This window comes from Aristolochia californica, unplaced genomic scaffold, assembly GCF_029961685.1.
Source record: "Aristolochia californica isolate CCGP_79_NKW_82.1479 unplaced genomic scaffold, dmAriCali1.0.hap1 SCAF_3, whole genome shotgun sequence".
Classification (NCBI taxonomy): domain Eukaryota; kingdom Viridiplantae; phylum Streptophyta; class Magnoliopsida; order Piperales; family Aristolochiaceae; genus Aristolochia; species Aristolochia californica.
Window position 1 is genome coordinate 9,868,055 of NW_027181992.1, and position 26,586 is coordinate 9,894,640.

A 26,586-nucleotide genomic window follows, 5' to 3' on the forward strand; every position below is an offset into this window, starting at 1 on the left:
TGAGTGTTTGCACTTTTAAAATTCACACATAAGCAATAATTTAAACAATAAACATACAAGAAACATATTATGATTTATAGTGGTTACTAATCCACAACCAAGGTGATTTGTATCTCAGAGTTAATTCACTATGTTAGGGTCTCAAAATGACATTTAACCAAATTACAATAGTAAAATAGACCGACATCCGATACCAACAAAGGGATTTCTCAATGACTAATTAAGTTGTACATTACTAGACCCGAATAGGGATTTTTAGCACCTTACCTTCACAACAAACACAACTTACAAGCCTTTACAAGGGTGTTTTTTCAATCAATTTGAGAGGAAGATGGTCTTGCCTACATAAGACTTGCAAAGCTTTCAAAGGGTTGCTTGCTTGCTTGCGATGCAAGCCTTGGATAGACTATAAATTAGGTATATTTAATGTACGTACCAGTGACGGGCGATTGCATAAATGCTGGTTAACGAATATAGAACGTCATAAATTCGAAAATTTCGATTGAACCCTTCACCCAGGATTCAATATGACGACTGGCAGTGGCGACCGCCCATTACGATCAATTATAAAATGATGCCAAGCCATGGATATCCCGGTAGGAAGGCCACCTAATCTTTGTCTTTGATCTTTCCTGTTCGATAAAACATCCTCAGAGAAAGACATCGCTCCACGTTGGCTCTCGGCCTTTTTGGCCTTTCCCCTTCTTGTTGCAATTCCCAAACCCTAAATTTTTTTCTAGAACCGCCTAGGACCCAATTCCCGCAGCGAGAAACCTCGAAATACACTCAAGTGTCAATTTCTGAAACCAGTCCCCGGATCTGTTCCAAGAATTTTCCAGAAACTGCCTCTCGATGTAAAATACTATTCTGTGAATAACCCATTTGGAGCTTTACGAATTCCAGTCGCTTTTTGTGGATTTGATATTGGAATTTGGAATTGTATTGAAATTTTCCTAGATCCTGTTTGGTAGTTTCCAATTTTGTTTGTCCAAGAGCTGTAGAGCGCACATACGTTGAATTCGGTTGTTATTTCTTCTGGGACATCGAATTCGGTTCAAATAGCCTCTCAAAAATTAAAAGCCTAAAACCCAAGTGCGTGTTTTTTTTTTTTTTTTCGTTGTAAATGGGCGGGGGAAGGATCTGCAGGTCCACCTCGCAACCTGATGCTTCTCCTTCCGTCACCTCATCGACGTCGCTAACGCATACTGTCAATGAGTCCCACGAATTTAAGATCACCGGATACTCCTTGTCCAAAGGTCTTGGTGTAGGAAAATATATTGCATCTGAAACTTTTGAGGTTGGTGCTTACCAGTGGGCGATCTACTTCTATCCAGATGGCAAGAGCATCGAAGATAATGCGGCCTATGTGTCACTTTTTATTGCATTGGCAAGCGAAGGAACGGATGTTAGAGCTCTTTTTGAACTGAAGCTTTTGGATCAGAGCGGGAAAGAAAGACACAAAGTTCACAGCCATTTCGGGAGGATGCTGGAAAGTGGCCCATACGCACTCAAGTACCGGGGAAGCATGTGGTAGGTTCTTTTCTTCTTTGGGTTTTGATTATGGAAGTTCCTTCCTTTATAGATTTTTAAGTAGCTATAGAATTTGAAAGAAACTATTTATTGTTACGAAGATGGTGACTTCAGAATCCAACGGATGGACACTTGTGATTATGGAGGCCCCTCAGCTTTCATTTTTTTTTTTTGTAATAAATCTGAGACGCTGTTGTTGCAAAGTAATACATTGCATTGCAGACTTAGGTTAATATTTTGAATGACTCTAAACTAAAGCCGTTGGTAGACAAAAGGAAAAAGGAGAAGAAGAAGGATATTTGCCAATGGGTGGTATAAGAGTTTCTGATGTGGACTTCTGGGAGTATCAATTTTTTTCCATATTTCATTATGGGGATTCACTATTTCCCATACTCTGTGGGGATTCACTATTTTAGTTAACAAGGTGGATAACTTTCATTTCTTTGAGTAGTTCTTGAAATGGCAAATTTGTAGGCTTCTGCATCGAATCTGAGGTCAATTTAGAGTTATCTGCAACTGAATCACAAACTCTTATGCATTTAATGTAATTGTGCAACAATTGGCCAGATATAATTTTTGAAGGATAACTGGCCACATTTGTAGCTGTCACAATGTTACTTATCTTCAATAAAGTTACAGAGGATTGGTTATGTTCAATAAAGTTGTAATAGGGGTCTGATTCAGGCTGTTTAAACAGTTCATGTGGCAATTGGTGGATTTGTAGACAACCTGCCTACTCTATCCCAATTGGTGGATTTATGTTTTAATTTTACAATAGTGATATGTGTTTATTGGCAATACCTAACCGAATCCTATATAAAACATCATACAAGGGGGGGTAACCCTAACACGAAAGACTCCTTCCTTAGCTAATAGTTCTGCAAGATTTTTAGCATAACAAGGTACAAATTTTACACTCCTAGAAGAGGACTGACTGTAAATCTCATCAAAGATCTTTTGCTTCTGTTGAATCTCATTGACTGAAGGGACCAGGGTATGAGAAAAAGACAGCATCTTTGTGGAGTCTATTCCTAGTTGTAGATCCTGTAGTGTCATTAACCGGAGCTGGTTGCAGGCTCATACTAGTGACTTCATCCTTCTTACAGTTCAAGGCATTAATGACCAACTTTGACCTTTTCCTGCATAAGTCAAAGGAAAATGTCACTTGAATAGAAGTATCAAATTATTTTAATTGGTAACGAGACATAAAAAGGTCCAAAGTTTTAACTTGGAAGGATCATTTTTCAAAGGTGTTAATGCAAGAAATGTATAAACATACAAAAGTTTCTATGAGTTCCATGAGAGGATAAATGATTAGATTGTTTGGTTCGATGTTCGATGGGGTAATCCTCGTTACAGTATGGTGGTTGGAGACAAATGGAAATTCTCTCATATGTCATTCTGTATGCAGATTACTGAAGACTTTTATTCTTTTATGTTCTAATATGTTTCTGCGTTGGATTAGTTGAAACTTACATGTTTTGTCTATCATGTTTATTATCTTTCCCTTCCAAATGGGTTTTTTTTTTTTTATTTGGTATTTGAGCAATACTTGTTTTTCTGTTTATATGCATCTTTAATACATTAGATTACAGTTTTTTTTCGTTTTTAATTTTGTCCATATGCATAAGCCTATTATTGAAGTTGACTATGTAAAGTGAGGTAGTCACTTGAAAAAGTGGCTGGAGGTTGAACTTCTGGAAAAATTTTGGTTTTTAAATTGCGTCAAGAATTAGTTTTCCTAAACCATAATTGGTCAAAAGAATGTCTTAAATCATAATTGTCATTCTGAAGATAAAATAATCTGGTGTGTTACCCAATTGGTTATCTCTGTTGAGAATATTTGGAATGAAATTGAATGGTGCAACTACTATAGTTGCCAATGAAGGTAACTTTTTGTTTTCCTTGACCACCCACTGTCTTAGGATGTGCTGCTGGTGGAAAGACATATCTAGTTGAATGTGTATCACTGATATATAAAATCTATTATGAGGATTCTCACGTATAATATCTGTTTGACTGCTTCCCTTTCATCTGGTCTAAATGAGCCTGTGTCATGGTCTAAAATGAGCGTTTTCACCTGGTGCTTGAACCTGGAATCAAATTGCATGTAGATTTTTGTTTTGGTTTTTGATGTCTGTATGGATGTATTGCTGAGTGTACATCTTCTTTTGTTTTTCGTCAATAAAATATAGTGCATCACATTTAAACAGAATGAAATATGGTTGTGTCATTTTTTATTCTTCATCAAGAAGTTTTTCTACTGACTGGAATAAAATGGTTAGTGTTTTTCTCTTAAATGATAATACTTGCTTTTCTAAGGCATATGTCTATGTGAAAAATAAATGTTGTTGGGTATTTTTTCCCTTTTAATGACGGTAGGCCTATTACAGCTACTACAAAATTAGCACTCTCTGTTATAAAATGAAAAAAGAAAAAGACCTCATGAAACAACCTATGTTCCTCTAAAAAAGGTTAGCTATGGGACAATTGAATGGTTTATGAACACGTCTCACTGTTGGTCTGTTTTTTTATTGTTCCAGGGGTTACAAACGTTTTTTTAAAAGGACATCTCTTGAGACATCAGACTTCCTGAAAGATGATTGCCTTGTCATCCAATGTATTGTTGGTGTTGTTCAGTCTCATACGGAAGGGCCCAAGACCTATTCTATAGCAGTGCCGCCATCTAACATGGGTGAACAATTTGGCACCCTTCTGGAGAGTGGTAAAGGGTATGATGTTAGTTTTGAAGTTGATGGAGAGATCTTCACAGCCCACAAGTTGGTGCTTGCAGCTAGGTCACCAGTATTCAGGGCTCAATTTTTTGGGCCAATGAAGGAAAGGGACACAGAATGTATAAAGGTTGCAGACATAGAAGCTCCAGTTTTTAAGGTTTGTCTTTTTCTTTGATCTGGTTCTTGACCACTTAATTATTGTCATCGCAATCTAGCTGTACTGATATAGCTGAAATAAGATAAGCAGAAGACCTCGAAGAAAAATGATAACGTTTATCAGATAATACTTTTGTCTCATATGGTTACCCCCTTAAACCATGAATTCCATGACGTTCAGTAACACCAGTTGTAGACTCTTTTTTTTTTTTTTAATGAAGTGAGATTTTATTCATCAGTTGTGGACTCGTTTTTTTTTTTTAATGAAGATAGATTTTATTCACCAGTTGTGGGCTCGTGATTGAATGAAAACTAAAATGTGACTCTTAGTAAGAGCTGTTTACCCCAATTAGCTAATAGGTTTGCTTCTGTTTTTATGTGAAGCACCTCTGTAAACCTTATTACTAGGACTTCCACTCTGGTTAGTTGAGTTGCTTGTTACAGTTTGACTTTTTTAGATTGCTTTCTTTAGATATTATTTGTAACTTGGTCTATGTTGATACTTGTTTTGGTGCTCTTGTAATTTTATTAAGATTTTTTCATTTCAACTTTACTTTGTCAAAACCAAATTTAGAGGAGAAATATGGAAAAGAAGAAGAAAAGGGCATGGGAGAAAAGGACATAATGAACAGAAAAAGTTAAGAGCTGCTGATTGATCCCCAGCTCTTGTATTCCTGATAAGTTAAGTGATCAGTTGCAAATACTAAAATACCCTTGATTTATGACAGCAAATCAGTTACTAGTAAGTGATTGAACAATATTACCTCTTGTATAAATTAGTGGTGCTCAATCTTCCCCTTATTCTAGGGCTGATATATCTAACAAACACAGCTTGTTAGACATTTTAGAAAACTCTTTCCTAGCAAGAGCTTTGGTGAAAGTGTCTCTTAGATCAGTCTTCATCTAGGGAGTGATACTTTATTGCATCTTGGAGAAAGTGGCAGTTATCCTTGATGTGTTTAATTATCTTGTGAAAGATAGAATTGCATGTAAAAAAGTTAAGAGATGATGATTGCGGCCCATGTATGAAGAAAGGCATCTAATTCAAAAAGCTTAGGATGGAGAGGCCCTACCCAATCTCTTATACCAGGTTGTTGATTATTTTACATATGATGGCACTAGTCTTTATACTCATTCACATGTAGGACCTCTTTATGACTCCACACATCTAGATAACTTTGAGTGGAGGCCCATAAAACTTGCTTTCATACCATGAAAAAAGAAATCCAACTCAAGTGGTCAAGCTGAGAATGGTAAGGCTCAGCCTAAGTTCTTATACTAATTTGTGGATTACTTCACAACCAATGTTAGACAGTTCGCAGCTGGCTTGTTCCTCGAAACCCAAATTTTGTTATCAATGATTTTACCAACATCTGGTCACAGGCAATGTGAGCCATCTCTTTATTCTCAGCTGTAGGATTTTGCGATATTATATGCTTTTTGCATTTCCCTGTGACAAGGTTAGAAAATACCTACTCTGCATTGGAATGCCTAGTATCAAGATTCCGTGCATGCTACATAGAAATCCTTTGCTTCTATCCCCTTTTTAAGTTTTGAATATTATGAGGTTTGCGTCTAAGTGAATCCATCTAGGTGACCACAAACCTAACTGTAAATGAAATACCAGGTCATGTCATTGTAATATGTATGAGCTTTCATCATTACATAAAAAATAAAAAAACTCATCACCTTGGGTGTGTCAACTGGTTTAGACACTAAATAACATTATCTTGCCAAACAGCGAGTAATATACTTTGAATTGAGATGTCTGGGCGATATTTTACTCCCATCTTTATTTTAACCATGTCAATACCTAGTTGACAAATATATGAAGACCCAAGTCGCCCTATCTTACTTTACAAGCCAGTAATATACTTTCAGTACAATCGTCTGGGTGATGTTGTACCTATCTACATATGACCACTTTAGCACCTATTAGGCAAACCTATTAGAATGCAAAGCCCACATTTTTTTCCATACTCATCTTCCATGTTGGTTTTGGAGAGGCTTTTGAATAAGATTTAGGTACCAAAACTGATACTGACAAAGAAAGGTGCTGTAAAAATTAGATAAATTTTGAAGGGAGACAAATTATGGAAGTAGGATGACAAAAGAAAGATCTTACACCATTAAAAAAAAAAAAAAAAATCTTACCACCATTAAAAGAGAGAGAGAGAGAGAGAGATCTTACCCTTTTACAAAGAGCAATAGGAAAGTTAAGATCAAATGGAAGGTTGGAAGATGGATCCTCAATAGAAGTCAAAACAATTGATGTATAAGGATCACTGCTATGTGCTCTCCCGGCTTTCTCTTCTTCCGAGTTTATAACCTTGGTGTTTTAGAGTTTGATTCATCTCTGCTTACTTCTCCCTCAACTAGAACTAGAAGAGGTATCAAGGACGAGGAAAACTCAGCTAGATAAGATTAAGATTTATGAGCCTGTGAAAACTACTGAGTGTTCTCAAAGAATGTCATATTGAGAAGTAATGTAAACTTTCGCTGCTATAGCATAAGAACACTTTTTCCTTCGACTTGTAGACTTTGGGTTCAAAGCTTTACTCTCAAGTACTGATGGCCGCATGAGATTAATAAAGTAATAGGTAGTGGGAACTGCACCACCTCAAAATCTTTTTGGCACTTTCATGTTGAACATGATTTTCATAACTAGACCTGGCAAAGGACAACTTTTCATGCAGCAATGCATTTGCTATCGGCTGTGCTCATAAAAGGTCCAATGAATACAATGGGAAACATGTAAATTTTCTTTTGTTAATATAAATACATCTTTATCAAAAAAAGAATACAATGGGAAACACTGATTTTTTATATATATTTATATTTTCAAAGGGATTGTTGGATCTAAGAATGCAAGTAATAAAACCAAATTGAACTTGCTTGAATACATTGAAGATTGTTATGTTGTCTTTGAGAAGATAAATTCCTGTTAATCTTGTAGAATCATTGACAAAAGACATGGATTACTTTTAACCATATGTACTCTCACATGACCAGAGGGAGTCCTACTATTGTGAAACATAGGTTAAATGACAGGCCTATGGTATTTCCCTTGTTCACAGGTCTCAACTGAAAAACTAACACACTTTTGAAGCATGGTGACTCTTGATGTACATACCCTGGTGAAGGATAACGAAGCAAGAGATGTTGATGGAGAAACTCTGCAATATGTACAACTTTGAGAGCTCAAGTAACCACTCTATCCTGGGGTTCTAGAAAATACACACAATTGTAGAAAAGGTGATATAGAGGTGTTGTGAATAGACTTGCTGATAAAAAGCTTATAGTATAGTTAGGAACATGCAATATTGGTTGTGGAGAAACCAAAGGAATAGCTTGCACTACACCATTCCCTAGGAACTATAGAACTGGACCTGCCATGACCGCAAAGGGTGAAGAAATTATTTGCACTAGGACAAAACTCATTAGGGTTCCTTATAAAAAAAGAAAAAAAGAAAAAACGAGGATTACCTTTCATATTGGCTAATGCATTAGAATCTATGACCCAGTCAGACTGGGAGGCAAAGCAGGTGTGCACTTCTGGTCATTGAGTGAACGCTTGAACCAATTGTTGATAGAAACTCTTGTGGTATTGTCTCAAGAAACAATAGGATCTGACTCACTAGGGAGTCTCTAGCCTTGGAGACAACCTGATTTATCCCTGCTGGCTTTTTTTCTAGAATAGATTTGTGCTAACATCAATATGATTTGTTGTTATTTCATCAATAACAGAGACATTGTCTTGCACCTCTACCTCTGCTATGACCTTGTTGTTGGCTTTTCCTCTGACTGCTACTATGCGTAGAGGCTGAGTCTAATGTGAAAGTTTATGTCATGCTACTAGAAGTGTGTGCTGACATTCTTGAATTTTCTGCCATCCTAACCCTAAAGAACACATTTTTCATTGAGGGTACAACCTCTCTTGTCATGTCTAAGCCTTTTCAGACATTTTATTAGAACCCAGGCCTTGTAGACACTTAGGCACTGACAACTCTTTTTACTGTATAGGTCCGATGGATGATACATACCCTGTATCTTTAAGACACCCACCCTTGTTGAAACCTAGCCACCAACAACTCTTCTGACTGTTACTGTAGAGGACCGATGGGTGACATATATTTAACTCATGCCTTGTACGTTAAAGACACCCACCCAAAATTTCACTTCCCTCTCTATAGAGTAAGCAATTTTAAATATTAATCACATGCTTCTGAGCACTAAATATGCAGCTTCATGCTATTGATTAACCATGCCCTCTGTAAATGATTTTCTGATTTCCTCTTCAAATTGGGGCTAATGTTGATCATCATTTATGTGCCTCAACTTCTTAGCCCCTATAAATACATAAACAGATTGTGCACATGACGAGTTTTTTCCATGCAATGTAACTGTAGTTTTTTTTTTTTTTTTTTTTTAAATGATTGATGAGAAGTTTTATCTAGGAAAAGGCAAAACAACAAAAAAAAAAACAAGAAAGTTTCTCGAAAAAGAAAAGAACAACAAAAACAAGAAAGAAAGAAGGCCAAGGCCCTAAACAAGGGAAAGAGACAAAATATTAACTGTAGTAATTTGGTTAGACACCATTCTTTTTCTCAGAATTCTAGTTCTTGACGTGAGGCATAACTAGTTAACCACTTATGTCAGCCATCTTACCAATTTTTCAACAAAATAAATAATAAGTTCAGAAAAAAAAATTGAAATGGAAAATTGATTATTCTCTGCTTTTTATTGTTTGTATTGCAAATGTGTGGCTGCAGCCTGTGCTTAAGTCATTTGATCCTCTTGCTTGACAATGCAAATACAAAGGGCACTCTTTTCCTACAGTGGTTCCTGAAAATGATTAAGAAATTGGAAAACATGCTTAGATGTTACTTTCTACGCTTGTGAACAGGTTGCTCAGTTACTCCTCTACTGAGGTTGAAAAGTATCATGTTATATTTTTTCAGTTACATAATTTGAATTTAGCTTGTGCTACCATTTCCTCTTCTTTTTCTTGCATGTCAGTGTTTATGGCTTTTATTGTAATATTTTAAACAGGATTTACCATAATCGTGATTGTTTAAATTTGCAGGCCTTGCTTCATTTCATTTACTGGGATTCTCTGCCTGACATGCAAGAACTAACTGGGTTGAATTCCAAGTGGGCTTCAACGATGATGGCCCAACATTTGCTAGCTGCTGCAGATCGATACGGATTGGAGAGACTCAAGTTACTATGTGAAGTGCAGCTATGTGAGGAAGTTGCCATAAACACTGTGGCAACGACCTTGGCTTTGTCTGAACAGCACCATTGTCTCCAGTTAAAAGTCGTATGTCTCAAATACATTGCACAGCCTGAAAATCTGAGAGGTGATTTCTTAATCACTACCCTTCCTTGGCTTGGTTTGCATGGCTCACAGGAGATGTGGTGATGGATCATTGATCTTGTGGGTTTTACCCTCCACATTGAGCTGCTCAGGTCCAAAAGAAAAATGTTCAGAGTGTCTTTATTTCTAATAAAGGATTTGTTTGCTGTTTCAGCGGTGATGCAAACCGATGGGTTTGAATACTTGAAAGTCAGTTGTCCATCAGTGTTGACGGAGCTCTTGGAACATGTTGCCAAGATAGCGGAGCGTTTAACAAGTCTCTCTCGGCAGCCAAATGAGGCGCTCGATGGGAGTGATGTCAATGGGAGACGCGTGAAGCAAAGGATATAGAAATGCTTTTAAGGACAAATCTCCCCTAAGCCTGATGATTTTGTCTTTGAGATAGAGATACGTAGGCTCTAAGATAAAATTCCTCTCAATTTCACTCTCCTTTGGCTATTGTATCAGCTGCAAATTTACTATTAGAAATTGGAATGGAATGCGTTTTCAGGTCCAAAAAAGGCTTTGCAATGTAGTGCCTGTTGATTTTTCTCAGCTTGTAACTTTTCTCTAATGAAATAGTAAACTACTTCGATATGTTTAGTTCTTTCATAAAGAAATAGGTTTTTTGGCGATACGAATTTTTGCTACAGTATCACAATCAAGTTGCATAGCAGCTTTAGATAAAAAAAACCCAATTCTAATAATAGAAATTTCAACCATATCATTTCACTTGTAGCATGAACCATAGTGCCATACTCTGCTTTTGTGCTAGAATGAGCCACAGCACTTCATTAGGTGACCAATGTTACAATAACCGAAAGTAGTGTTCATATCATTTGAAGAACTTGTCTAGTATGCATATGCAAACCTTTCTGATCTGTAAGACGAAGTATATATCCTTAGCGTCGTAATGTTGGTTTTTTATAATGCGAAAAAAAATTATTGGTTCTTATTGTTGGAAAAATGAGTGATGTTTTTTATATATTTGGTGAGAAATAGTAAAAAATATTATTTTTAATTATCTAAGCTTAGGAGGGATGACACTAAGCCTCTAAAATTTGAGATTCTAACAATTATTTTTATTTTTATGTTAATTTTTAAATAAATAAATAAATAATAAATATTTTAATAATATTATATTTGTTTTAAGAGAAGAAAAAAAACAGAGACTAAATCTACGGTCCTGTCCATGTCTGGAATTCTGGTTTTCGGATCCGACCAAACCCTTCCCTTCTCTCTTCATTCTGCAATTCAATCAACGAGGTCGATGACCAACGTTTATAAAACACGATGCCACGGACATTTCGAGCCAGTATTCTGACATAGCCGGCCTTCTATCTTTCTTCTTCTCCAATTTATCCGCGTCTACGAGAATCAAAGTAAGCCACTCTTTTCACCTTTCCCTTTTCCTTCTCTCTGGAATTTCAAAACCCTAACATTCTTCATGGCAGCCTAGGATCCAAATTACGCGGAAAAGAGCCTCGAGATGCCCTGTTCAAAATAAATGCAAGTCAGTTCCCCGATCCCTACATCAGCTCAGAGAATTTTCCTCGACCTATCCTCCACGAATTAAAACATCCGTATATGACCGTTACAAACTTTCCAACTCCCAAGTGTTTTTTGTTGATTTAGTGGTTGGAGCTGAACCGTGAAAAGCCCCGGATCCCGTTTGATTTGTTTCGGATTGTTTTCTCCCCAAGCAATAGAGTAACCAACAAATGTCTGAAGCCGATTGTTCTTTCTCCTAGATATCTCAACGGACCAAGCTCGTTTGAATAGCTCTAAAAAATTAAAACCCCACAAACCCTCCCACGAGAATTCTTGCGTTTTATCGTAAATGGGTGGGAGTAAGATCTGCAGGTCTGCCTTGCAACCTGCATCTTCTCCCTCTCTCACCACTTCGACCTCCCTAACGCATACTGTCAACGGGTCCCACGAGTTTAAGATTACCGGATACTCATTATCCAAAGGTCTGGGCATCGGAAAATATATTGCGTCAGAGACGTTTGAGGTTGGTGCCTACCAGTGGGCAATCTACTTCTACCCAGATGGTAAGAGTATTGAAGATAATGCGGCATACGTGTCGCTTTTTATTGCATTGGCGAGCGAAGGAACCGATGTTAGAGCTCTGTTTGAGTTGAAGCTTCTGGATCAGAGCGGGAAAGAAAGGCACAAAGTTCATAGCCATTTTGGGAGGATGCTGGAAAGTGGGCCATATACCCTTAAGTACCGGGGAAGCATGTGGTGAGTCTTTTAGTTTTGAGGTTTGGTTCTGGAAGTTTGGTTCTTTGGGTTTTCCTAGCGCTTGGCTGTAGAGTGTTGTTGAAATTATTTGTTTATGAGTATAGTGCATCCTGAATCCAGTGAATGAGCACTGTTGCCTCTGAGAATCTTTGTCATCCGTTGTTTTCTAATTTATGTACACTCTGGGTATAGTTAATGCGAAATAATGCACTGCATAGCAGATAACTCTCGTGGCTCTGTTAAATTGGGATTAATATCATTTTCACAATGACTTTAAAGCTGCCTAGAGATCCAGTAAGAAAAAGGGAAAGAAAGAAGTCTTGCCTGGGCATGGGTATAGGTATTTTTTTGCTCTTGAGACTGTGGAGGGTAGTTTCTGTCATTAAAATCTATTGAACTGTGAGGAGGGCTGACTATTTTAGTCTGCAGGATGGATAACCTTATATCTTAATGGAGTACATCCATAAGACTGCAGATCTGTAAGCTTCTGAATCCAATCAGAATTTGTGGAGATACATTTTTATTAGGTAAAATGTCAAATTTTATTTTTATGAAATAAATCATGTCAACATTATCCGCCCAAGCATGTGAAGCTATCAGTAAGTCTTGTCAACATGATCCTGCTTGCACCACTACCATCCCAAATATAGATCACTGTAAAATTATCACCAGAAGATGATTGTGACCCACCCTACACCAGACATTATGTCTTTCTTGCAGCTCCATTCATTTGCTACTAACTCTGTTTGTTTACAGCTTAACAACTGAACAAGGCTCAATTATTTAAGGTGATTGAATGGGGACTCCATTGAATTTTGTTGATTGATTGTGGGGAGAAATATCTGAAATTTTGAACTCCCATGTCTCAATAGTTTAAGGTGCTAATGCAACAAAAGCGTTGTAATTTGGTTAGGGTGTGCTTTGTGGCCTAAACATGGCAAAGTCCCTCAGGAATTATTGTAAGATATTTCTTATTCCTCCAGATAAGCATGGTAGAATTTGGAATTGAATGGTTCAATGGGGGTGAAATTGAGTTGTTCATTTGGTTGAGGAATTGATGAAAGGATCCGAATTAAATTAATGTTATTTTCAGCATAAGATGCTTGGGGCAGTATGTATTTTCTCCTTTGTTATTCCAAATCCAAAGGAGTCGTCACTGTCTATGCTTTTTGTTTTTAAATAGAGTTGCTTTGCTGTATATTGCATCTTCTGTATACTTCATTGCTATCTTTCCCATATTTTATGTTGAATGCATTGTAAATCCCATATTTTCTTTCCCTTCATTATTGTACTTATCTGAGTTCAACACTTAAAGCAAGGTAACCACTTACCAAATTTATATCCAGAGGGTAACGTGTAGTATTTTGATTGTATGAAGAAGTATGTTACTTAAAACCACTTCTACAGTGGTTCTGAAGGGAAAAATCAGTCCTGGTCCCTGTAGGCTATTGTGCATGAAGGTATTGGTGATGAAATTTAATGGTCCAAAGACTGTGTCTACTGGAAGAAATTACTTTTAGGTTTTCCTTTCTACCCCAGAAGTTTTAGCTTTCTTATTATGCGCAGAAGGTGGAAGGAACTCTAGTTGGATGGGTATAGTTGTTTGTTTGCATTCTCTTAATTTAAATTCAAATGTCTTTGGGGATTCTCCCATCTGATGTTGGCTTGACTATTTCTTTTTTGAATGGTGATATTGGCTTGCCTTTTACTGCTTCCACTTCATATGCTCTTATTGATCCTCTAGAAGCAACTTGGTGAAAATTGTGTATTTCATTTTGCTCATGGTCGGGGTGAATTTTATGCATATGTTTGTTTTGGTTTTGGGACATCTTTCTGTACATGTTGCAGCATATGCTACTTACTTATTCTCTCGTTATGCATAAAAAAAAAAAAAAGCCTGAACTTGAGCCAATTCCAGCACTTGTCAGTCTTTTTAGCCCTGAACTCGAGCCAATTCCAGCCCTAGTCAATCTTTGTTCTTTGCTATGAAGTTTCTTACCCTGTAGGATACTGGTGGTGAACATTTTCTCACATATAGGCTAATTATTTGAAACTGTGGTAGGTTTAGCAGTTGATACACCCATTATGTTTGGGTATGATTTTTTAATGGAAACTGCATTTAGTTTGTCACTTTATAGAAGATCAAATATTTTATATGGTGATAATATTTGCAGGCCTGTCTACCTAAAACTTAGTGATGTTGTTGATTTTGTTTTCCCCTCTATGATAACTGCAGCGATTATATTTTCTGCTATGAAATTTGCATTCTCTACTTAAAAAGAAAAAGAGAAACCAATGAAAACTAATCTTGGGAGAATTGTGTGGTTTATGGGCTTGTCATTTTCTTTATTTTTTATTTTTTGAATATTGTTGGTTTGCCATATATTGATCTTCCATATGTGATTTTTTCCTATATTGTATTCTTCATATATTGATCTTCTATTCATTTGTTTCAGGGGTTATAAGCGTTTTTTTAAAAGAACATCTCTTGAGACATCAGATTACCTCAAAGATGATTGTCTTTCCATCCATTGTATTGTTGGTGTTGTTGAGTCTCGTACTGAAGGGCCCCAGACCTATTCTATTGCAGTGCCACCATCTAACATGGGTGAACAGTTTGGGTGTCTTTTGGAGAGTGGTAAGGGTACTGATGTAAGTTTTGAAGTTGATGGGGAGATCTTTGCAGCCCACAAGTTGGTACTTGCGGCACGATCACCTGTGTTCAGAGCTCAACTTTTTGGCCCAATGAAGGATCGGCACTCAGAGTGTATTAAGATTGAAGATATAGAAGCTCCGGTTTTTAAGGTTTGCCCTTTCTTTTAATCTATGATAGTTTAATCTAGTTTCTTGGTACTTTATAAATAGATATCTCATCCATTTGTTAGCACCAGAGGGTGAACAAGTTGTTTTTGAGATTTAGGGATTGATATACAGAGAATTCTCTGCAAAATGCAAATGTTGATGAATGTCCTCTAAAAGCTGAACATAAATGCAGTTGCAGCATACAGATTTCACCCTTTAATGTCATCAATATAGCCATAGTAAACAATATTGTATGGATGTTTAGGACTCAAGCTTTATTAAAAAAAAAAAAATTCTTTATCAAAAAAATGTTTAGGACTCAAGTACTTTTTAGAAAGGAAAAAATTGATATAACTCTGATTGTACATAGGTATTAAAAGAATCACCAAAGGGCTTTGAAGTGGCTGCTTTGGGAGCCTGAAAGTTGAAGTGTATAAAGTAGGAAAAAAAACCATAAGAGAATGGAGAGTTGAAAGTGAGAGACAAGCAAAGGACAGTTGTCTAACTGGTTTTCAGATGACCGACATACCTCAACTCTATTCGATTTGTGGAAGTTTCAGTACAAGGTGTGACACTCAGAAACAGAAAATGTTTAATATTCTTGCAGCAAACATACTTTGACTTACTAAATATAAGACATCTTTTTTTCTTTTTTTTAACAAGTTTTAAATAAAAGTCTTACTTTTAAAACTTAGTATAGTATTCATGTTAATGACTACCTTTTATCTACTAAGCAACATGAGTATAAAACAACTTTCTAAAGGTTAAATAAATATTTTTAATCGAATGATAATTTGGATGCAATAATTTTTCTTTATTTCTAACAAAGACTGCTAGAGTTTTATAAAATGGTAGTAAACACCCTTTTTTACCATAAGAGGGATATGGCCCTGGTCTTTCAGTTTGTAACTGATTCATTCATTTGGGAGTTTCTTTTTATTTGCAAGGATTGCCATTTGACACTGCCAACAAAGTAATTGATTGTGATATGAGGACTTCATCATAAGTCCAGGCCCATCTTTTTCTATACTTGAAACAATAAAATTCATAACTTTCAGCAGTGCTGTATTTGGACTCATGATTACCCAAAACATGACTTTTAGTGATACTTGCATGACCTTTTCAAGGCAGATTTTCCCTTCACATTGATCTATCTGCCGTTTTGGTTTGTCATGGAACTAGTCTACACTTGGAAAGAAGGTTGCTCTGGGTCTTCCCAGGTTGAGAAAGAGTTCTGTTATCTATTATGGAATACTCAAAACTTAACTACCATCACTTCTTCTTTTGTGTGCCTTGCACTAAGATGTGCTTTTTTTCAGGGCAAGTGTGCTGGTGGTGTATATGTGGGTGGGTGGGGGACATTATGCAACTCTTTGTAATTCATTTTGATCTAGTGTTAAGCTAAATAGCTAAATGTGATCTTTACTTTTGCAGGCCTTGCTTCATTTCATATACTGGGATGTCCTACCTGACATGCAAGAGCTAACTGGTTTAAATTCCAAGTGGGCTTTGACGTTGATGGCACAACATTTACTGGCTGCTGCAGATAGATATGGATTGGAGAGACTTAGGTTGCTGTGTGAAGTGCAGCTCTGTGAAGAAATTGCCATAAACACAGTTGCAACCACCTTGGCGTTAGCTGAACAACACCACTGTCTTCAGTTAAAAGCTGTGTGTCTCAAATTCATTGCCTTCCCGGAAAACCTAAGAGGTAATTCTTCATCACCACTGTCATATTTAAATCTGCTTGGTTTGCATGATAGAAAATATTTTGACGGAGCATCAATCTTGTGGTAGTTCAGATCCAGAAATCACTTGATAATCCTATTGTCATTGGTCCAATGTTCAAATGGTAAAACTTTTGAAATCTCTCGCATGGCGGGGCCTTGGAATATAATGTGTGATGAATGGTCTTATCATCATTTCTGGATGCCATCTATAAGGTGAGACCACTTAAAAAAAAAAACTGTGAAATGAAACCATAAGAAAGGTGCAGTTAGCTGTATCTCCTCCATTTCAAAAGCATCAACCAGACATGATATTAATATCTAAAGTATTATCTGTAGAACAGAAGAACATGAGTTTTACCTTTTAAGGAAACCGTTGATAGAAAGACAAAATCATCTTGCTTACCTTAACAAGGAACCGTGAAGAGAACTACAATTGTCTTACTTTTTAGTTTTTCCTTTCCCAAAAGGTCTTCAATATCATTTGTGAATTTAACATATTGCTGTTTCAGCGGTGATGCAGACAGATGGGTTTGAATATTTGAATGTCAGTTGTCCTTCGGTGTTGACGGAGCTATTGGAACATGTGGCTAAGGCCGGGGAGCATTCAGTGTCTATCTCTCGTTTCCCTTACCTGAATGAGGTGCTCGATGGAAGTGATGTCAATGGGAGACGTGTGATGCAGAGGATACAAATATGACTGATGACTATCTCCTCTTGGTCTGTTCCATTGAGGATGATTTTGTGGCTCTAGAGTATTTCTCAAATGTACTGCGCTGTCCTCATTCTGAGGTGTAAATTAGTTTAACTATTGGAATGTGCTATAAATCAAAAGCCATCGCAATCATCTTGCACAGTTTCTTTTCGTCTGACAGGAATGTGCTTGGAGGCCACAAGTGTAACTGAACAGTGTGCAAATACCTCTCCGCTGCTTAGGATAAGTATTCAAACTTTCAGTTTGGTATACTGCCTTCTCGTTGTCTTGACGCAGGATTGTTTGTATGAAGATAACACAGCAATGTTGGTGAATGGATAAAGTGTTGGTGCGTTCTTTGAGTCGTCTTCGATTTACAAGAAGTCGCGACAGGAGCAGAGAGTTTGGAGTCAGGCAAAGTGTTTCTAGTTTGATCGAGGTAGTTTGTCTTAGTTTAGAAATACTTTTGTTGAAACGTAGGTAGACATAAAGCTGTAGAGTTCCTGCAAACGTTATTCGTCTTTTAGCATCATATTACTATGTTTTATTTACTCTACATGGTTTCCACAAAGAGTATTACTAGTATTATCTGTAGTTAGTACTCTTTAACAATTTGCAGAAGAAACATACTTAAATGACTAATAACTAGAAATAAATTTGGTTTGAAGCCCATATTGACAAGTTATATAGTCTATTGCATCTCTACCCAAGAGGTATTAGAGCGTAATGGCAAAGAAATCAGTGTTTAGTGGACAAGAGAGACGTGGTGATTGTGATATTACACTTGAAGTTTGTTATTCTCAAAGGAAGCAGGTTAGCAGAATTGCAGCCTTATTCATTGGTCTTACAAATCTCCATTTGTAAGTTATCCTCTTCTTCTTCCTCTTTTATGTGTTTGAAGTCCATCTTATATTCCAAAGCTGAGTATTCCTATGAAGTCTTCTGTGTTCTATGATGAGAACAAGGTTCATTGGATAACAAATTTCTTTTCCCTTCACTCTCAATAATGAATTCATACTCCATATACCAAAAAGCTTAGACACCCTTTTTTTCATTTCTTAAGTTTGTATAGCACAAATGAGCTTAAAAGAAAGGCCACATCCCCTCCCTAAACAGAAGGAAAAAAAAAAAAAAAAATTCAAATCAAGTATCAAATCTAAAGTTAAATCAACAATTCTCTCGTGATTTTTAGCAATCCAACTGCAAAAATCCATGACCATGAACTCGAGCTTAAATGGATGAAGCTTTTAAGTTTTAAGAGAACATAAAGATTAATTAAGAGACGCAAATCGGTTTATAAACTCAAGAAACCATGCCAAACCATGAATTAGCTGTAATTATTACCTGAATGAATGTATTTGAAGCCTCGAAGAAGCTGATAAAGGAAGAATCGATCATGTTTTGGGATCAAATCATCATCATTTGCCTTAATGACCTGATGCAGATCAGACTCCATGAGCTCAAAAACAACATATATGTCTTTGAATTCCTTTCTTGAAGGACGTAAAGAACAATGTCAAGATGAGGAAGAAGTCTCAGGAATATATAATATGTCCGACTCCATGTCTTTTAAGAAGTCTTAGTATGTGTGTCAAGAGTAGAGCAAAAGTGGTATGCCACTAGTCACACAAGTCTATACTCGGAGACGTCGGGCCCCATTGGGACCCACCACCCTATAAATTTATTATTATTTTTTTGTTTTTATTTTATTCTGATCTATTAGATAGGGGATATTCTTTTTTTTTCTTGATTTTACGATATTCGAATTTTTCTTTTTTATTTGAATTTTGAACTTCTATTTTGTTTCTTACTTAAAAGGTTGTAATCGAATGAGTGTGAACATCATTGAATGAATTGAAATTTTCTGCCCACGTTGCCTTCTTCTCCTTCTTCTTCTTATGAGAGAGAGAAAAAGAGAATTTAGGGCAACTGCTAGCGTTCAACAATATTCCACTTGGTCATCATCATTAGAGGTTGATTCTGTTGCATGGAGCTTGAAATAATTGTACTTAATAACAATAAAAGGACTTTTTATGAGAAAAACATTTCAATGGGTATTCATTTCCACCATTTTTTTAATAAGACTACTTTGGTTTTAAATAAATTTCTTTTAACTTGTATATGCAGGTTTTAAAATTACAAAATTAATAATCTCTTTGATCAAATAATCAAATAATTTAAAATTATCAAATTATTTTTAATATTAAATTATTAAATATTAAGAATATATTACACTCTATGATACTATAATCTTAAATGTTTCAATTGTAAAATCAAATTAATATTATTAAATCATTATAAAATTATTTGTTTACACAAATATTTATATTGAACATTCACCTATAACTTTTCACTCTTACTCTAATTTTTCTTTCCAAATATGCCATCATTTAGGGTTTTTAGATCCAAAAAATACTAACATTTACATAATAAAATAAGTGTATTTTCTATTTTTTATTTTATTTTATGTTTTTTACTAAAAAATCTTATGTATTTAAAATAAATAAAGTAAATAAAAATTTCCATTCCTTAGGTTGAAAAAATTATTTTTTCTCCTTATCAACTTATAACCTCCATCTCAATTTAGGTTTAAAACAGAGGAAAAGAAATATAGTTTCTTTTGTTTGGATACAAGTAAAAAAGAATAAAAGAAATAAAAATTAATAATATTTTAAAATTTGGATAATTAATATTTTCTCTCAAGTTTCTTTTTTTCTCTTCAAATTCTATTATTTTATAAAAAATTATTAATTTTCTCTCTTATTTTATTAATTATATTTACCCAAAGAAAATAACTTTCCCTTCCCGTCTCTTTTCTTTTGTTTTCTGAGCATTAAGCTCAGAAAGGGTCGGCTAACGGGCTTCAGTCTCACTTCGTGGGTACGGTAGCAAGTCGAGGGAGCAGCACAGTTTTCCTCTTTACTCTTTTTGCTCAGCAAGAAACATGGTAATTTTCTTTGATTAGTTCGAGTCCACTTATCATGTTTTTTTCTTGCACGGGGATTTGATTGTTTTTGTTTGTGCTTCTTTATACTTGCAGCTTTTCTTTTCATATTTCAAGGAGTTAGTAGGCAAAGAAGTGACGGTGGAGTTGAAGAATGATCTGGCAATTCGAGGGATTCTGCACTCTGTAGATCAATATCTCAATATAAAGCTGGAAAACACGAGGGTGGTCGATCAAGACAAATATCCTCACATGGTATTTTCGTTTCCTTGATATTTTAGGGTTTAATTTTATTTATTTGTTTACTTAGGGATGTCCATGCGCTTGTATCTTGAGTTTATTGCAAGTCTACTGCTAGCGAATTTCATTGGTTTGTTGTGTTATACGTCTCTAATGAAGAGCAATACAATTTAGGTGTAGGGTTTTGAGTCTGGATTTAGATTTCTCGTGGTCCTGCTGTATGCTTTAGGGGGGGTTGGGATCTGACAAGGACTGAAGGAATGAATGATTAAAGTGAAGTCTGAAGTGTAAGGTTTTGGGTTACTTCTGATGATGCTGGTTGAGTTTTTGAGTTGAAAATCATTTCATAATTGAAACTTAAATTGTGTCTGCAAGAACATGGAACAAAGCAAAAATAGAGATGCTAGGTTTAATGAATAGGGAAGGTGAACTCTATTGCTGTTCTTTGGCAATTTTTTTATTTATTGGAAAGTTATTGTTCTTTAATAGTTTTCTCTGTTGATATTTTCTATCTAGGGAAAGTTAGCAAGTTTCTACTTGTAGTACTTTCCTAGTTTGTTAATAGTCTCAGCTAAGAGAATTTGATCAAGGAAAGTCTTTGGTTAATAAATCTTCTTAATTACCAGTCAATTTGGGAAAGTTAGAAATTTAGTAAGTCCAATATTAGTAGTTTCCATCTAGGATAGAAGCTTGAATTCTATTTTTTTTTTTTAAATAGCAGCTCGAATTTTATCTTAGCAAGTGATTTTCAATTTAGTCAAAAATTGTAATTAGAATCTTTAGTCATAGGACTATTATGGTGATATACTTATTTTGGCAAGTCCATGGTTGTTTTAGAGTACATAAATAGTTGAATGTACCATAACTTTGAACTAGTTTGAAGAATTAATCCTATTTTTCTTTTTTGGTGGTTGGAACACAATTGGCTGCCTTTTTTTTTTCTGGGAATAATTTCTTAGTGTCTTTCTTCTCTTGTGCTAGCCACCAGTTGCTACCAAAACACACCAGTAAATTCGAGTTCTTCTCTTTGAACTTGGAAACTGGGAATTCCTTTAGAGTTAAGAAACTGGAGGCTGGTTACTCATATCCCCCTCCCCCTCACTGTCAACATCATCAAAGCTCAACCATCAGTTATTTGCAAAGACAGGGCCAACTGATTGGTTCAATGGCTGTGGGTAGGGTCTTATAACTAGTGGTGTTAAAACCGAATTGGACTGGCCTGGTCAACCAGGTTGAACCAAAACCGAAGCCCTGTCTGGTTCTTAAATAGAAAAGAACCGTAGATAAACTGCCAGAACCAGCCGGTGAACCAGTTCTGTCATGGGCTGGACCGCTTGGACCTGCCCAGTTTGACCAAACCCATTGAAAAACATTGCTGTCAGAGGGAACTTTCGAGCAGCGACCTGTTAGAAATTGAGGTAAATGCCTGACCAGTCTGCTAGAACACTAGCTTGCCTTAAAATGTGAAGATAATTATATCTAAATATTATATGTTGTGAGTTATGAGCAAGTCTACTGCTAGCGAATTTTTTGGATGCTGATTAGATACACACACTACACCCTTTTCCCTTAGTTAGACTGGAAATCAAAGACCTCACACTAGAAATCCCATGCAGCCATTGAGCCATAAGGCCCAACCGGAATAGGTTTTCCTTTTTCGTTGTTCACCTCTTTTGCATCAACTAAGAAAACCAGAGATTTCACTTTTTTCTGTCATCGAATCTTAATATCAGGCAAATAAGTATTTGTATGGACCGTTTAAAGTGGAAGCGTGGAAATGCCTTCAACAGCTGCATTTCCAACAGCTGAAAAGAATTGAAAAATAAAGAAAATACATGTCAAGCCACAGTTTATTTGGTTGAATCCAAGTTCCAAAACCGGCCAAAAGAGAATGGTCTTGGTGGCTGCTGAGTTAAACTGGACTGATGTAAACTTAAAGGAATATGACTGAAAACCTTGGTTTTATAATCTGTTTCCTAATCCTGATGATCTGAATGTCTTTCTTTGGTTAAGTCTTGGTTTTGCTTCATTGAATCAATGTGAATACTTCTCTAGTGTATCAGATAACAGCATTTGTATAGAATTTCAGTACCCTTTTCATCTCAATTGCAGTACTGCTACATTTTCAGAAGAATAATATCTACCCTGCAAAACTGTAATTTATATTGTACTTATTACTTTATAAAAAAAATTGTACTTATTACATCAAAGAAATAATTATGAGGATGCCTGTGAAAAACCCATGATATTTTAATTTTTTATTTTTGTTAGAATGGTGACATTTTATTACTTGAAAGAAAAGAGTTACAGGAAGAGGGGTTGTAAACCCTAGTTTACAAGGAAATGGTATTCCTCATAGCTAGGGTCTGTTGGGAAACCTCATTGTTAGCAAATTGATCTCATAAACTGTTAGCACACCTTAGTACATGTTTCAATTCTATTACCCATGATGAGCCGAATCCTGAGATTTCATAAAAAGGTAGCCTGGCCTCCAAGGCGGATCACATTTTTTAACCCATCCCTGCGATTACATTAGTAGATTTTCCTTCAATCACTTCTGGACTTGGTATCTTTGAGTAAACAGTCTTACAACTGAGAGACGAGCCCTGGTTTCAGCTTCAGTTTAGTTACACTTCCCAGCTGTGCCCTAGAAGAGCAAGAGTATAGTTCCATTTTTATCTCTGATGGTCTCCCACTGCCTGCTTGACCAAGGTCTAATAACATTGCTTAGAATGGTAATATGAATGTAGTAAAAGATGAACATATAACTTTGTACTGGTACAGAAAGATGAATTTACAGAAAAAGAGCAGCAAACTGGAAATAATACAATGAACTGGATGATGTAAAAAAAGGGGGCCAACAAGATGACAAAAGTAAGGGGAATTGTAGAAATGAGACCTCTTCTTTTGCCAACCAATTGACTGAATTTGCTGATCTACGGTTTTTAGAGCATTGGATCTGTTTGTTTTGAGGAGATGACAATGATTTCCAGACAGATTTTATCTAATGTCTGTGATCAGTCAGCACTAGGTCAGTTCAATTAATATCATTACTTTTATCACCAATTATGACAGTAGTGGGAAGAACTTATTTAAAATTTATGGGCTGAAGAAAAGAGTAGTTCATCTGGAGAGTCATTTCTCACCTTGGCCCTGGCATGTCGAGCATCGGGTGGTGGGAATTCATTGTGGAACCGGTCGGGCTTGGTGTCAAAGAGCTGTGACCTTCAATGTCACAGGGTAACTGAGGGAGGAGACAAGTTCTGAGTGACTGAATAGTTGGGAGTCAAAGGCTCAGAGTCCAGAACTGCAGCTGCTCCATAGTCAGTGTTATAGCTACCAGGTGCGGGATGTGAATTTTAATCTTAATTTGGGACAGAGTTGATATAGTGCTCAGCTGGATTGGATTTGTAGTCTTGAGTCTTTGACATTATGGCTGGAAGGGTTGCCTTCTGAGTCTTCTCGCTGCTGGGTAGGGGACAAGTCAGCAACATCTGAGTTGGTGAGTCGTCGCCTTCTTCCTTTCCTCTTCTTCCCTCTTGCTGTTTTTTCAGTACTTTGGTAATTTTCTCAAACATGACTCTGATCCATATCCAACTTCCAGTTTAATATCTGAGATCCCTCCTAGAGTTGGGTAGGGATTAAGAATCCTCTGACATAGTCAAGCCTGATCATGTTGGCAGTAATGACATCTTGCTTAACCATGTGCCCAAAGGTGTATCTGATCAGCTGAAGCACAGACTGTTGCTAGAGCTCTGGTGGGAGTCCAGGTGAATCCATTGTCCATAGAGTCATCAGCAACTGCAGGGCTCCAATCTCCCACAGCAGCTAAGAGATTATGGGAAAAAGGTCTGATGTTCCTAATGAGCTCCTGAATTAGAGTTACTAGCAAAAAATGCAGAATCATTTTCGACTCCCCAGGTATGAGCATATAGGATCCTGGAAAAGGGTGCTGTGATTAGAGAGCGCCACTGACAAATGTCATCACCAGTAATATTCACTGTGGTTGCTGTTATCATCAAGTAGTTCACCATCTTCTCCCTTCCATCAATGAATTTGTGAGGGATCACATTAGTGACGTTTCCATCCTCAGCATTCCCATGGGTGGGATTGGGGTGCAGTTGGTGTGAGATATGGGTGGCTGCTGAGGTTTTATTTTCTGGTCATTATGGAAGTGGGGTGAAACTTTCATGTGTGGGTTCTTGAGTTGGTGATTGGGCGGAGATGTTCGGTTGCTCAGGCATCATTATGAAGCTACTGAGGCAATCGGTGAATAAGCTAGAATCTAAAGCTGCTTGCAGTGTATTCAGAAATGTGGATTCTGACCGTTGTTATTGTTCCTCTACATGCAGGGTTTTGTACTCCCAAATGCTCTAAATTGAGAAACAGAGAAGAAGAGAAAATTAGATTACCTGTCCAAATCTCCCTGGTTCTACTGCTAGAGCGATGATTTTGAAAGCTTTCTGAAGCTACTAACAGAACTTCACAGGCAATCTTTAGTATGGCAATGAAAGAACTTGTTAAAGTTGTTACGTGTCAAGGGTATTTTGGGTAGTTTACATGGTTGTCCCCTCTAAGGTTAGGAGAGTATTCTTCTATTTATTATGTACATCTGACACCCCTTTTTTACATTCAGACTTATGCATAACGGGCCTGCGACGTGTCCACAACTCAAACAACATGACTCTCACCTCATGAAGCCCATATAACACAAATAGCTTGGGGAGAACACACACTAGGCCTCAGCCGACACCCATAATCTGCTCTGGTACCACTATTGGGTTGAGTTCGGTTCTATCCCAAAATGGCTAACACTTAATGTGGGACTTTTTCCACTAAACGGAACTCTTGTCACCATTTTGGATAGTCATGAGATCTGTGTTCAGCCTACTCAGTACCTTCTCAATAGTCAGGTCAGTTCTTCCATATTTGAAGAAGGCATTTTTCCTGTTGCCACCTTTGATCGTGATGCTCGGTTTCCTCTTCTCTACTCGAACGGTCTGCATTCTATCATCATCTTTGCATCTCTGGTCACCAGGTCATCTCGCTGCGCCCTTTCATCGTGGAGTGTTTGCATACTCTTCACCTTGTTATCCTCGGGGATACCATTCCTCTGGCCTCTCATTGTCCTCTTGTTGAGTGATCCAAGTCTTTCTTACAGTAACAATAAAGAAAAATAAAAAGAGGGATGTAGTAAGACTCTGGACAAGAGGGGATTTAGTTGGGCGGCAAGTGACTTTTGCATTACTTGAGTTCTTCCCTGTTAATGGAAGAGTATATTGAGACTGGTCATGCATGAAGTACTTGATGGATAAATTTTTTTTCCTGAACATTCTGTTTTTCATTCTTCTCAGCAGTGATTGTTATATTTTTCTGTTTTCATCGCTCTCAGCCGCCAGTAACAACTTATCATTTGTTGTTTCAATTTGTCTCTATTTTGGTTATTGTTACCGTAGATGGGGTAACTCTTGAGTCTTGTATGCAGGTCATAACAGAAATAATGCAAAAACTAAAATAAAAAAATGCTGTTATATTTTTCCATCTTAGAAGCCTATAATCGTTTTTTTTCTTTTTCTGGAATCTGTATCATTGATACTAGAACAGGTACGAGTGGACTGGTAGTTTTCTCTGTATGCCACTGACTTGAGCATGTATCTGAACAAGAAAAGTAATCAGAGTACCATAAGATTCCTCCGTCTACAGTATTGATCGATTAATGTAGTTTGTTCCCTGTATGATTTGGGTTTCGACTTTGTTGCAGTTATCAGTGCGGAATTGTTTCATAAGAGGATCAGTGGTGAGGTACGTTCAGCTACCCCCTGATGGAGTGGACATTGATATTCTTCATGATGCTACAAGAAGAGAAGCCCGCGGTGGTTGACTCATGTGTTAGCTGTTCTGGTCCCTCAAAAGGAGAAGGATAGTAGGAGAGGGTGGCTTTCTGACCTCAAAAACCTATAAATTGCAAAGCTTTTAACATCGGTTTAATTAGGGTTTCACTCCATTGACATGTGGTTTAAATGCTAAATCCTGTTTTCATATATGTTATATTGACATCTGGCAATTCTATTTTTTTCTTCAATCGAGATAGCCAAAGAGCCCCCACATTTACTTGGTCAATGAAGTGCTTCCTTGGTTCATGAATGAAAACG

The 26,586-nt window shown here is 36.7% G+C and overlaps 3 protein-coding genes across 5 annotated transcripts; all 3 read left to right on the forward strand.

Moving 5' to 3' along the window:
* The first annotated feature begins 535 nt into the window (after positions 1-535).
* On the forward strand, positions 536-10,367 carry LOC137958975 (BTB/POZ and MATH domain-containing protein 2-like). Of its 2 annotated transcripts, XM_068806214.1 has the most exons (5): positions 536-596; positions 1,335-1,530; positions 4,074-4,422; positions 9,508-9,784; positions 9,956-10,367. In XM_068806214.1, the coding sequence occupies exons 1-5, from the start codon at positions 572-574 to the stop codon at positions 10,129-10,131; spliced, it is 1,023 nt and encodes a 340-aa protein (XP_068662315.1). In that variant the 5' UTR covers positions 536-571; the 3' UTR covers positions 10,132-10,367. The 2 variants fall into 2 exon arrangements, with proteins under 2 accessions (XP_068662315.1, XP_068662314.1); XM_068806213.1 differs by having other exon boundaries at positions 536-1,530.
* A 615-nt stretch (positions 10,368-10,982) lies between these two features.
* On the forward strand, positions 10,983-17,806 carry LOC137960472 (BTB/POZ and MATH domain-containing protein 2-like). Of its 2 annotated transcripts, XM_068808106.1 has the most exons (5): positions 10,983-11,162; positions 11,235-12,027; positions 14,484-14,832; positions 16,264-16,540; positions 17,069-17,806. In XM_068808106.1, the coding sequence occupies exons 2-5, from the start codon at positions 11,621-11,623 to the stop codon at positions 17,254-17,256; spliced, it is 1,221 nt and encodes a 406-aa protein (XP_068664207.1). In that variant the 5' UTR covers positions 10,983-11,162; positions 11,235-11,620; the 3' UTR covers positions 17,257-17,806. The 2 variants fall into 2 exon arrangements, with proteins under 2 accessions (XP_068664207.1, XP_068664206.1); XM_068808105.1 differs by having other exon boundaries at positions 10,983-12,027.
* A 2,267-nt stretch (positions 17,807-20,073) lies between these two features.
* On the forward strand, positions 20,074-26,475 carry LOC137960474 (sm-like protein LSM2). The gene is made up of 3 exons (XM_068808108.1): positions 20,074-20,197; positions 20,291-20,449; positions 26,196-26,475. Exons 1-3 carry the CDS (start codon positions 20,195-20,197, stop codon positions 26,313-26,315), a joined length of 282 nt encoding a protein of 93 aa, XP_068664209.1. The 5' UTR covers positions 20,074-20,194; the 3' UTR covers positions 26,316-26,475.
* Positions 26,476-26,586: the final 111 nt, after the last annotated feature.